The sequence below is a fragment of the Neofelis nebulosa genome, chromosome 11 (assembly GCF_028018385.1).
Source record: "Neofelis nebulosa isolate mNeoNeb1 chromosome 11, mNeoNeb1.pri, whole genome shotgun sequence".
Taxonomy (NCBI): domain Eukaryota; kingdom Metazoa; phylum Chordata; class Mammalia; order Carnivora; family Felidae; genus Neofelis; species Neofelis nebulosa.
Window position 1 is genome coordinate 36,716,667 of NC_080792.1, and position 13,762 is coordinate 36,730,428.

At 46.4% G+C, this 13,762-nt stretch overlaps 1 protein-coding gene across 15 annotated transcripts in view; it reads right to left on the reverse strand.

Annotated features, from left to right (window-relative positions):
- Positions 1-6,015: 6,015 nt before the first annotated feature.
- FHOD3 (formin homology 2 domain containing 3) overlaps positions 6,016-13,762 on the reverse strand; it is a 471,816-nt gene continuing 464,069 nt past the window's right edge. For all 15 annotated transcript variants that reach the window (XM_058692315.1, XM_058692316.1, XM_058692314.1 and 12 more), the window contains one exon: positions 6,016-6,608. In XM_058692315.1, the coding sequence (XP_058548298.1) occupies positions 6,526-6,608 (83 nt within the window). In that variant the 3' untranslated portion in view covers positions 6,016-6,525. The remainder of the gene's footprint in view (positions 6,609-13,762) is intronic.

Genomic DNA, 13,762 nt, shown 5'->3' on the forward strand with positions numbered 1-13,762 from the left:
AAGTTGTCGATCTCGGGATGCCAATTTCAGATGGCTCAGTCAGTTAAGCTTCCAACTTCAACTCAGGTCATGATCCTGCTGTTGGTTCGAGCGCCGTATCGGGCTCTGTTCTGGCAGCCCAGAGCCTGGAGCCTACTTTGGATTCTGTGTCTCCCTCTCTTTCTCTGCGCCACCCGCCCCCCTCCCCCCCCCCCCCCCCCCGCCATTCTCATTCTCTCTCAAAAATAAAACATTTTAAAACTTTTTTTTAAAAAGTTGTCAATTTCCGGGGCGCCTGGGTGGCGCAGTCGGTTAAGCGTCCGACTTCAGCCAGGTCACGATCTCGCGGTCCGTGAGTTCGAGCCCCGCGTCAGGCTCTGGGCTGATGGCTCGGAGCCTGGAGCCTGTTTCCGATTCTGTGTCTCCCTCTCTCTCTGCCCCTCCCCCGTTCATGCTCTGTCTCTCTCTGTCCCAAAAATAAATAAAAAACGTTGAAAAAAAAATTTAAAAAAAAAAAAAAAAAAGTTGTCAATTTCCATAACCTTTACAATTTCAGGACAGTTTTTCTTCCAAAGTGATGCAAATTATTTTTTTCATACCACCTGCTGGGAGGGATGCTGGATTAGAATCCATTTCCTTCCATTGAGTCTGTATTTCTAAGGTTGGGTTGAGCTGGGAATCGACTCTATTCCCTTTGCCGTTTCCAATCTTATGCCTTAGTCTTCTAAATCAAGGGCTCTGACGTTGATTGAATTGCTCTAATCCTGTCCAGGTCTACCACCAGCTGCTATGTACAGAGTTCTAGTGTAGATGACCTTATCTAAATCAGTATTATCATCCAGGATGTTTTTTAAGAGACCAGATAAAGCAGCTATAAAAGCTTTCCCAAGCACCCAGCTCTTCCTGTATAGCTACCATGTTTTTTATTCTTTATTTGAAAGTTGAGGTTTGCAAAAGTATATTCCACTGGGTACACAATTCGAGTATTGTTTGGAAAGGGTGACTGTCTCCATTTCCTAGCCCACTTCCGTTTTCAGAAGCATCTGGCTGTCCCTCATTGGAACCCCTTCAGAGAGCAGTGCAGGTTTAAAAGCATTTTTTTTAGGCAGATGCTATTAAGGGGCAGGGATTCTGAAGGAAAATGAGCTTTCTGTTTTATTTTCCAAAAGCATGAAAGACCATGCCCCTGCTTAGCTGGGTCAACGGAATAGTCCCAATTATCGCCGTAACTTCTCAAAAGAGAGGAAAACCCACTGCCAACATAGTAATAGAAGGTGCCCTACTTACCTTGTGGTTGATTTAATGTTGTTTATCTGTAACATGCCACACAGGTCCTCTATTTGACCAAAACCCATCTCTTCCCGTTTCCACCTAAATCAGATGACTTCTAGATTATTTCAAAATGAATAGAAGAAAATGTGTCAAGTAGACCCCAGCTGTCTAGCCCCTCTAATGGGAGATGAGGAGGTGAGTGTCTGCAGACTTCGTGAGTGGTACATGCAAACCTCTTCCTGCCCCACCAGCCACAAGCAGGGAGCCTGGTGCACCAAGCCCTGGAGGTGCAGTGGGCCCGGCACACGCGGGTCCTATGTGATCCTGATGAACCGCTGGTCACAGTCCTTCCCCACTGATGGCCAGGATGTGCTGTTTCTCATTCTCAGCTGCTATAATTATCCAGCCGATTTGATTTTCCTGTACATGGAATGCTCTACTTCTAAATTACAGGACGTTTTGGAAGCAAATCATTGTTACTAATCCAGTAGTAACAAGTGAAAATTTCCACTAAGTCAACAACTGAAAATGGTGTTTGAACTACAAAATCATAAATTGGTACTTCTTCAGGTGGATCATCTAAATACTCTTTTTAAGGGCAATAATTCAATAGTGCTTATTAAGAGAATAGAAGTGGCTTGGCCCTCACTTGGTTGAGTAGCAGCAATCTGAATAAACTCTCACCATGTGCTTTCACCAGAGTGGGAATCATTCTATCATCTCAAAAGATGATGCTTTGGAGCTCCTGAACCTTTCCTACTTCTAGATGTACGTGGATGGATGGGCAGGGGTGAGGTGAGTGGATTATCAATTACCGATGTGAAATTTGTGCAGGATTACGAACCTTTATCAAAAGGAAGTTAGATGGTGCCGCCACCTGTACACAACCTGGCTGCCAGGGTTTGGGCTTAGTCAAGGTGGGGACGACTGCCCTCCACCCATGTGCCGCACCCCTGTTCAGTCTGTGCCACAGGTTTGGGCCAGAAGCAGAGTTATTGATATCCAATTACCAGGCCTTCTTAAGGATTCTACAAGAACAAAACCAGAACTAGCAAAAAGTGACAAGCCAGCAAATATCACTTCCTATCTTTCACCCTGGGGAAAGTCGTTCAGCCTCCCTTATCCTTGCTTCTATGTAAGATGACAATGCAGAATGGCTACGTGGATCCTAGGTAAGAAAATACACAACGAGTACCCATACAGATGCCGTCAATATTTTAGCTCTCGTAAAAATCATGCAGAAAGTCCATCCCCCATAACTGCCTAGCAACAGAATTTTTTTTTCTACCAAATAAACTACCTTTTGTGACAGAATTCATGGGGCATTTTAATATCATGCACCCTAACTGCACTTGCAAAGATCTTTCATTTCTCTGAGGCAATCGGATGTTTTTATTTTTAGTTACCTCTCTGGCAAAATGTATAAATAGCTGCAGATTAAACCAAATTTTCATTTCAGTTGATGACTACCTCTCGTGGCCCTAAGGGGAGGGATCATGACTCTCCTTTTCCCAGCTGAATCCCCAGCTCCCGGCACAGGGTTACCTCTATAATAAGCCCTCAGTGCCTATTTGTGATAGATGGTTGTATAAATTTTCTAAAGCTGCCATGACAAATTCCCACCCACTTGGTGCATTAAAACAAAAGGAATTTATTCTCTTATAGTTCTAAAGGCCAAAAGTTCAGCCTTAGTTTTACAGAGCCAAAACCCAGGTGTCAACAGCACCACACTCTCTGCAGAGGCTCGGGTGGCGAATTTGTTCCTGGCCTCTGTTTCTGGTGGCTGCTGGCATTCCTTAGTATGTGCCCACATCACTCCAATCTCTGCCTCTGTCTTCATAGTACCTGCCCCTCTGTTGCGCATATGAAAGCCCCTCTACCTCTCTCTTACGAGGACATGTGTGATTAGATTTAGGGTATGCCTAGTTAACCCAGGATCATCTCTCCCTATCTGGATCCTTACTTTATTCACCTCTGCAAAGGCCCTTCCTTGTAACATTTACAGGTTCCTGTGATCAGGACCTGTTCTCTTTGGGTGGCCATTATTTAGCCTACTATAGTGGTATTTGGTGACACACTATCTCAGGGACATGAGCACAGAAACGGTGGATTTGGGAGCAGTGGACGATGACACAGCCACTCACAGGTTAGGAGCTCAGAAACCAGCTTTCCTAACTCTCCTCCCTGCTATTCCTTCCTGTACTGTGTTCAGTGATGGACTTGGGAGAAAACAAAACTGGGTCTTCAGCCCTCCTGGGCCCTGTACATCCTCCCTTCCATCCCCAAATCCCTCAGTAAGTTATTTTTAAAATATAAAACAAAAACAAAAACAAAAAAACCCCTTATGATTCCAAAGAAACCAAACCTCAGGCATCTTTAAAAGAGTTCACCCTCCTTTACTGGCAGTTCTGTAACTTCAACCTAAATTAAGAAATATGCACAATAATATCTATAGTGATGACCAGCAAGGGTAGCAAAGCATCTCCCAAGGGTAAGGTACCATTCATTCTGCTCCTCAAAGACCTTTCAGGTACCTGAACCTCCTGAATTTAAAAAAAAAAAAAAAAACACTAACAGTGGCACCTGGGTGGCTCAGTAGGTTAAGAGTCCAACTTTGGCTCAGGTACAATCTCCTGGTTCATGAGATCACGTCTTGAGTCGGGCTCTGTGCTGACAGCACAGAATCCACTTTGGATTCCATGTCTCCCTCTCTCTCTCTGCCCCTACCCTGCTTGTTCTCATTCTCGTTCTCTCTCTGTCAAAAATAAAAATAGGGGCGCCTGGGTGGCTCAGTCGGTTAAGCGTCTGACTTCAGCTCAGGTCACAGTCTTGCGGTCTGTGAGTTCGAGCCCCGCGTCGGGCTATGGGCTGATGGCTCAGAGCCTGGAGCCTGCTTCCAATTCTGTGTCTCCCTCTCTCTCTGCCCCTCCCCCGTTCATGCTCTGTTTCTCTCTGTCTCAAAAATAAATAAACGTTAAAAAAAATTTTTTTTAATAAGAAAAATAAATAAAAATAAAAATAAACACGGGGGGGCCTGGGTGGCTCGGTAGGTCAAGCATCGACTTCGGCTCAGGTCATGATCTCGCCATTTGTGAGTTCAGCCCCACATAGGGCCGGCTCTGTGCTGACAGCTCAGAGCCTGGAGACTGCTTCGGATTCCATGTCTCCCTCTCTCTCTCTCTGCCCCTCCCCTGCTCGCACGGTGTCTCCCTCTCACTCAAAAATAAACAAACATTTCCAAAAAAAAAAAAAACAAACAAACATTAAAAAATTTAAACACACGCACATACTAACAGAAGCAGCCAGACTAAATAGCAACAAGGAGAGAGGAACTGAACAACAGGAATAACCCCCCAATTTCACTAAAACTACTAAACCAAGTTCTCAATAAAATGAGACTCTCTACCTGGCTGTAACCCAGAAGTTAGTTGACCTTGGTTGCTTCCTCTGAGAATTTTTTAGTTCCTAAAATAAAACTACCTTCAGATTTATTCACTCACCTCCTTCTAAATGTGACCTTTTATTCCAAAGCAATAACTCCGGCAGAAGGCCAAGGTCCCCTGGAAGGACGCGAGGTATCTGTTCACCACAGGGTGCAGCAAGGATGCATCTTCTCTTTGTTTGCACTTCCCCATCCCCAGTGATACACATATCCTTTGTATTCAGTGCTGAGGGAACAGGCAAATGCTCTGACAAACTACGAAATCGTATCAGATTACTACACGTTATTTAGAACCATAAGAAAATAAACATCAATACCCTATGTATCCTTTTCAATAAAGTGATTAAATTCAACTGTCTGTAATATACAGATCTGCTGTTGGCAGATGCCAGGCTTTGCTGGGGTGCTCACATTCATCACCTATTATCTGACCAATACTGGCTTGAAGGAGCATCCTGTCTCCCAGTAGAGTGGGGGGTACAGAAGAGGGAGGACACAGAGGCCTGTGGGGTGAATACCTTATCTTTAGCTCTTCAGACAACACAACTGCATAGGAACACAGGAACACAGAGTCATAGAGGTTTTCAAAGTGAGGCAAAGATGGAATTAATGGCTTGATCTTTCGGCCCCCAAACACCTGCTGCAGCGGTTTATCTTTTCCCTCTTTCCAGAGACATTCTTCACAGGGAACCATGCGACACTGGGCTGCGGGGTCCCTGTGGAGGCTCGGCCACCACCTGGGCACCAGCCACCTCAACACGCCTTGCAGTCACTCAGATCCCCTCGTGGGCAATGCCTGTCCCACTGGATGCCTTAGCTTCTAATGACCTGTACCCAATTGCCAGGGACTGCATTTGTCCCTCCGAGGTATTCTGTAGACAAAATTTTAAATTTCCCTTTTGTTTTGGGGACTTGTTTTTTGAGAAAACGAATTTTTACACCTGAAGCAAGGGAGAGAGTGGCAGAATAGTTCAGTTTGTAAATACTACCCTAATTTTTGCTTCAACACCAGGTTGGACCAAAGCAAAGCTCGCGGATAAGGTGATCTATATGAGGTCATTGCTAACATGTTGCACGACAAACACTGATGCCTAATTAATAAGGAGTTACAGAGAGCACATTGTTGGGCACTTCTCACTCTACTAACACACACACACACACACACACAAAAACAGACGACAACAAGAAAGCCAAAGGGCCCGGAGGCCATTCCACACCAGGGTCCTTCTGATGAACCTGAGAAAAGGTTTGGCTGATTGAGAAGGAAGTGCATCTGTGGAGCTGTGTCAGGCCCTTACACCCGAGAGAAGAAAAGTTTCCAGTTACGGCATTAAACTCTATTTATTTAGTATTTGAAACATGGTGTACATTTATGAATTTGTATAAACATTTAGTACATCTAAAATCCACAACTGGTAAACAATCTGTGCTTTCTTTTTGTGTACAATTTTGGAGTTTACATCTGGATATTTTGGTGTTGTGGAGAGACCCCGTCTGTGAATCTAATCAAACTGCCTCACAGGACCACAGTAACCGTGACAGAAGTGATCTGCTCCTTGCACAGAAAAGGTGTCACGCTTTGGAACTACTAAACCAGGTGTCAAGGAAACCAGAGAAACACAGCTGACACAACGAAGGAAGTGTGTGCGAGAGACTCCGAGAGAGCCCCATCTATGCCCAGCGGGCCATGCGCGGACACTAGAAATGTGGACACTCCCCTTCAGAACCTTCGGATGTTAACATTGAGTCTCTTCCCCTCCCCCATCTGGAGGGGTTCCGTCCAGCAGGAGTTTGCACAATCTTGGACACACTTCTTAGGGTGCCCACAGGTGTCACAGCTGCAACTCTGCGGTGCCAACCAGGCCCAGAGCTCGGGCTTCTTCTGGAGTCAGGCCGCTCTTGAGGGTCCTTCGCACTTCAGCAGCATCCGCAGGTCACAAAGGAATGAGAAGACAGGGGGGTGTTAGCAGCCAGCACATGGTAGCCCGTCTGCCCCACGCCTTACCCGCCACCCCCAAGGATTCCCAGGGTCGTCACGGGGCTCACAGATGCTCAGCCGCATCCTGCTTCTGCTGAAGCGCCTGGCCATCTGTCCGTAGGGCAGAACAAATTAGGGGGCTGCAAGAGGCTGGCTTGAAGAGCCAAGTGGAGGGACTGACCTTGTAAGAGGGAAGAAGGGAGGCCCACCCTTACAAGGTTTCTGAGAAACGGGTGCAATAGTCAAGTACAGATGGCATGTGGACCAGTGTAAGGAGTGGATCAGAACTGGAAGAGTCACTGCAGAGCATAGGAAAACGCAAGTTCCAAAGATTGCAAACGCTAAATAAGATAACCCCACAGATCTACAGGATGAGCAATGATGACCCGGCCCCGCAGAGCAAGGTGTTAACAGAACCAGGCAAGGGCAGCAATCAGGAGGAGTCTCCCCATGAGCGTTGAGGGTCTTAGTCTCAACTCATCAAGGGGCCTCTGGAGACAATAACCATTGACTCCTTATGGACTGGACGTCAAGGAGCAAACTGCCGAACTTCTGGCTGGATTTGTTAAATGTTCTCTGTGAAACACACAAGGCTCAGGAAGGACAGTGACCCCCTTCTCTGGGGCTTACAACTGGCAGGTGGAGGAATGCTCACATCTAACCAAGAATTGCTTGTGCTTAGCTTGGCACGCTGGGTTTTCCCATTGTTTAGTGTTGATCAATTTTAATGTCAAAATAAAGCCTGGATAAGGGTGACTGGGGAGGCAGCTGCCCCTTCCAAGACAAGTCCTTTCATTTGAAAGGTTGCCTAATTACATTTCCCTTGATTTCTCAATTGTATTTGGCCTACTCTCTACAAAAGGTCATGTGGAGTTTGGGGTATTTGCTCTATTTTCAGAAGAGATGTGTTATGGATCTACCTCAATCCTAAATCAACCAGAGGACCTGAGGTGAACACGGCAGGCCCTTGATCAGAATGCAGAGACACTAAAGCTCACCCTTCATGCCTTCCCATCATCCAGTGCCAGACCCAATTCCCCGCACCCCCTGTGACTGGGGGGCCTATAGCCTCCCCCTCGGCGGGGGGGGGGGGAGCCTCAGAGGATGCAGACAACAGGGTCACAGCTCATGTTCCTGCCAGCAACACCCCATATTCCAGTGCCTTCCCAACCTCCCCTAAGCAAAAGCCCGCTTAGCCTGTGTACAAAGGATCTGAAAAGATCTGGTAGAACATACAGGGTCTAAGTACCTATTAACAAACGGTTTCTTCTCTCCCAGGAATCAGCACTTTCAACAGGAGCCAACACCGAACCCATCAATTAGTCAATAACGGATACTTCATAGAAAACCTACTGTGTTCCCAGGACTTAAAGCACCAGAACACCAACAGAAGACTCAGAGACATCAAGCATGGATTGAACACAAATAGAGACACAAAGATCTGTGCCTAAAGTTGCCCTCAAATCATGCCACCCCCACACTACTGTATTTCCAAGCCGAGCTCTGGGCTCCTGAGCCATCCATCTACAGCCGCTCCTGCACTGGCTCACCCTCCCCCCCACCCTTGGCCCCTTGGGCTCCAGACTGTCTAACTCGTCCAGACAAAATGTTTGGCTCCAGAGCCTTGGCTGGAGGCAGATTGCGTTTAACTGAGTAATGGAATTTGTTCTATGGGGCAGCAATAAAAATACAAGTTTGTAATAACCTTTTATGTTCTTTAAACACTCCTTCAAGTGTTTGTCAAAGAAAGATAATTTTAATAAGGCAGAAAAGAAGATAAAATATTTCTCATTCTTGACAAGGACTGCTAAGACCTTTCTTCCAAAACACAAAATTCTGCCTTGAAGAAGTCCAGGCTGCACTAGCAGGACATCTTAAATTTCATTAGTCGCAGAGGTGGCGAGGACATGTGTCTATGAACTGTAATCTTTGAGCCTTGAGGTATGCGTGCTTGGCCAAATGACGACAGAAGCCTTCACGAACTGATGGGCATTTAGAGATGCTCCCCTAACACGTGTTCACGCATTTGCTTTAGTCTATAACTGCGGTGTTCAGTTCGGTTCATGTAAATACTTGAATAAGGACCTTGGCACCTTACAGGGTGTGCGGTGATCTCCCAATTGATATGGGCATTGGACCAGCCTCTCTGAGACAGGCTCAGGGAATAGAACAAAGCTTACTAGAACAAATGCTACCTTAGCCTCGCTGCCTGACTGTACAGAGTGCGCCCTTAGCCTGGTAGCCTCCTCTCAGGTTTTATGGGCCAGACCCCCTGGGACCCTCCGGTGCCCCCTCTGCCTGGGTTCAGGTGTTCTCTGCTGTGGTTTCAGAAAAGCCAGTATCGACTAGGTCCCTTTGCTTGTCAGCTGTGTCCCTAGAAAGGTATTCATAGAAAAACCTGCCCCATTAATGGAATCCTACTTTCTGTGGGACTTCATGACAATTGAGATAAATTCTCTAATAAACATAAAATAAATAAAACCACCTCATAATAAATACAGTAAATAGATTAACCCCAAAAGACCTCAAGAATCTGAACTCTTCCTCTGTTAAAAAGTCAAAGTTAACTCACATTACCACTTGAAGAGAGGTGTGAAATGAAGATAATCAGTTGAAATCAGCTTTGTGCTCCAATTCCAATTATGCATAGAAAGCACCTTTTTGGGTATCCATTTCTCTGTCTGTTCATCAGTCTTTCCTTCCTTCCCTCCTTTCTTTCCTTCTCCTCCCTCCCTCCCTTCCTACCTTCTCCCCTACCCTTCCTCCCTCTCTTCTCCCCCTCCCCCTCCCCCTCCCCCTCCCCTCCCCTCCCCTCCCCTCCCCTCCCCTCCCCTTCCTTCCTTCCTTCCTTCCTTCCTTCCTTCCTTCCTTCCTTCCTTCCTTCAGCAAATGTTATTTGAGCCTCTATCCTGAGCCAATATTGTAGTCAGGGAGGCAGGGGGCTGACAGGGACATAGTATGAGAAGAAATGCTCAGGGTAGCAGACCCTGTCTGGATAAAGTGTTGGCTCTCAGAAAGTTTCTGGAAGGCAAAAAGGGACAGAAGACATAAAATGAGGGGACCAGCAAAGGCACTGGCAGGTTATGGAACCTGTACGATAGAAACAAGTCTTCTCTCAAATAGGGGATTTCTCAAGTACTAGGCTGGGGGCAGGCTGGCATATGTCTGATAAGATAATGTCTGGGCCCCTCTCCACTCCCCCATTCCCACTTCTCGCTTGAACGCTCTGGCTGCAGTGTAACTGCTCCCCAGCCTGTCACATGTGACTGCCTTCCCTCCCTGCAGCCGCTTAACAGAGAACAGACCATGGAAATGTTTATCCCTGTCTGCCTTGCAGCTCTTCCATAGACGGCAGGGGTCACTTTGCTGGCACCAGCAGCCACTCGTTGCCCCAGGCACTTGTGACAGCTCTCACGATGTGGCAGTGACAGCAGTGGGATCAGACACAGGAGTACCTCCGCTGTCAACATGCAGCACAAGGGCGTCTGGGGACCCAGGGAAAAACCATAAGCTCCTTTTCTCTCCCCACCCCCAGCACAGAAAAAGCTTTTAATTCTACAAAGTGCTCTCGGGTGAGTCTTTGCAAAAATGAGTTGAATCTGAAAATAACAGTGGTCTACAGCCTGCAGAATAATAGCAGCCTGCATCTACTGAGGGTTAACCTGGATTATTCCATTTATTCACTATGGAAACCCTGTGAGAAGTGTCCTGTTATTACCGTTCGAGCAAGTGAGCAGACGGCATAGAGAGATCAAGTCCCTGGCCCAAGAGCACACAGTAAGTGGTGCAGAAGGATTTAAGCCAGGACACTTGAGACGCAGCCCACCCTAGAAACAGCTGTACCCTGCTGACGCCTAGCAGGACACATTCTGACAATTTTTCTTATCTTATGGGACATGCACTGAGTTTCGCTTCCATATGCCAGAAATCCATTTGTATTCTTTTACCTTTATTAAAAAAAAATTTTTTTTTACATGTATTTATTTTTGAGAAACAGAGTGAGACAAAGCGTGAGCAGGGGAGGGGCAGAGAGCGAAGGAGACACAGAATCCGAGGCAGGCTCCAGGCTCTGAGCAAGCAGTCAGCACAGAGCCTGATGCGGGGCTCGAACCCACAAACTGTGAGGTCATGACCTGAGCTGAAGTTGGACACTCAACTGACTGAGCCACGCAGGTACCCCAGTATTCTTTTACCTTTAGATCACTGACAGACAGTTTTTCTATCTTCTGTATGTAATGCCAAGCAATTCGGAAATAAGTTAGCTTTGTTGTAATCCCTATGTTTCTAAAGATCTTCTACCAAGTATACTGAGAATAGAGCGCTTAGGACTATAGGGACTAATATCAGAACTTCAAGAGGTTTTAAATGTATCTTGTGGTTGGCAAGTAACTTGCCTACTGCTATTTACCCACTCCTTGTTCCTTGAGTGACCCGTCTGCTGAGTGGAGTCAAAACGGTGGGTTCGGTCATGCCTCTTTGTACATCATTACAGGGAACTGTTTTAAGCTCTATCATTATGGATTTAATATTAGACTTTCCGTGAGTTGGTTTGTTTTGTTTTGTCAATGTCCATCATTTAACCATCTGAGTTCTTGTTTCCACCCTCCATCTTTTTTTTTCCCCACATAAAATCTGTCCATTAGAAGCAGAGATCTCCCAAATTGACAGGAATTCTACACAATAACTGACCAGTACTTTTCAAAAGTGTGAAGGTCATAAAATGTCCTCCACACATCAGAGGGGGCATGATGTCTCAATGCAATGGGACAGCCTGGGTAAGACAGTGGGACAGAAAGAGAACATTAATGGAAATATTGGTGAAATCCAAATCAAGCCTATAGTTCAGTTAATAGTATTGTACCAACGTCAATTTCTTAGTTCCAATAAATTGTCCTAGGATGTGCAAGGTGTTAGTTAACATTAGGCGAAGCTGGGTGAAAGAAGGCAAATGTCCTCTTTTTTGCAACTTTTCTATTTTCTAAAATTCTTTCAAAATAAGTAAGTAAATAAATCAATAAATAAAACCCAGAACAACAATAACAAAAATTAAAGGTTCCCAAACCTGGTTGATTTAAACTCAACTTTAGACTCAGCCCAGATACACTGAACGGGAGTGTCAGTGAAAGGCCCATATGTTGCATTTTAATCTTCCCCAGAAGATTAAAATGGCCAGCCAGGTCCCGACTTAAATTACTGCCACCTAACTAAGACACAGGGAGAGGCAGGCCCTCAAGAAGTGATGGCCTTTGTGACAACAGAGTTGAAGTCTCTGAGTTCTGCCTAATCCAGAAGTATGTTCACCCATGAGGAGATGGTTCTTGGAAATACTTAGGGCAGCAGGCGATTTCTATAACCACTGGTTTGGTCACAGTCTTGGCTCCACAGAAATACCTCTGCCTAGTCCGTGGCTACATTTGAATCCAGTACCCCCCAATACACTTTGTTGCTCCTAGTCAGGCCCTTACCAGAAAGCATTCACAGTTCAGATGTAAGAGCAGACTGTCTCCTATGTTGTGTGCTATGGGTAAGGGAAGGGAGTCAGGAAACAAGTTCTCTCCATTGCTTATGGGACAGCCTGCATGAACTTGGGGGATTCTGCAGACAAGAAAGAAGAGGCTTCAAGATTCACAGACTCTGGGGTCCTCAGCATTATTTCATGGGCAGGACAATGCCTCCCCCCTTTCCAGTTGAAGCCCAGCACAGCCGCTCTCCATCAGAGATGCACCAGACAAGTACCATGGAGACAAGCCAGCCTTCGGTGCACAGGTATAAGCCCACTGAACGAGCCCCCTGGGGGTAAAAAGGGAGGTGAAGGGGAGTCTGGTCTAATCCCGGCTGGCCAAGTGAGGTGGGCAGTGGTGGGAGGGGAGTGAGATGGGTGATGGGAGCAGAGCAACAGCTGGATAGGTGTGGTTTCTGTGCACAGGCTCCCCTGAAACTTCAGCACAGCAGCCCAAGCACCTGCAGGCAGCTTCATATTCCCACCCGGCTGGGGTCCCTTGGCAGTAGCGTGACAGAGCTGGGGCGGGGAGAGTGGTGGGAACCTGTCATAGGCACCTCACTTAACGCCCACAACATCCTGCGAGGTGGCACCTCTGGCCTCAGTGGCTAGCAGCACACTGAGGCTCGGTGAGGCCAGGTAATTTACGAGGGGACCCCCATCTCCTTCTCTCTCGTATGAATGTGTGCATTCCAAACATGGAAACCGACTCCTTTGGTGCCTGGGCAGCAAAAGCAAAGAAATACAGTAACTTCTTGTGGGGAAGGTGCTTGGCATTTTTCCAAAGCCCCTTTACAGAAACCCTCTGCTCTGCTCTCAGAACAGCTCTCAAAGGCAAGACAGATTCCCGGATTCCTCTTTTCACTGATTCTCCCTCCTCTTGAACCTCCACTCTGAGCCAAATGGGTGCCTGGCACCCAGCCTTGGGGGAAGACACACGAGCCAGACTCCTCTCTCCCTATGTGCTGGTTCCCAGTTTGGGAGGGTGATTTGTCTGAACAGGAAACAGCTGGAGAGCCAATGCAATAAAACATTTCCAAACTCTCCCTGCATCTGCCTCTTTGACCTGAGGCTTCTATCTGAGCTTCATGCTGCATCAGAGTCTTGACCTCTGGCCCGGGCCATGGCCTTGTTCCTCTCTTGGACTTCCTCTAGTTATCCTCCTGTCTTATGTCCCGGACACATGGGTGGGCTCCCTCAGCTATCTTTAGAGGCAGGTCAGTTCAGTCCATCCATAATGAGCTCTAAGAATAATTCGGCACTGAGTAAATAGGAATGAGGCCGTTTTGGAAAAGACAAAAGTTTGAGAAATTTTGGTCCTTCCCACTAACATCTTATTTGACTGTATTGCAAAAGCATTAGTTCTAAAGCCTCTGTTTTATTGCCATTGTTAGCTTGCCTTCTAAAAGAATATAAAATTGATTCATGGTCAGTAAGGAAAAACTAAACAAAATGCAGGGAAATTGTTCTCAATGGGACTTTAATGGGAAAATTGCTGGATATTTTCAAGTGCCACCTTGAAGATGTAGAGACAACTGAACTAAGTTCTGTACCGATCAGATCCAGGGCTGGATCCAGTATTTTGTGAGGC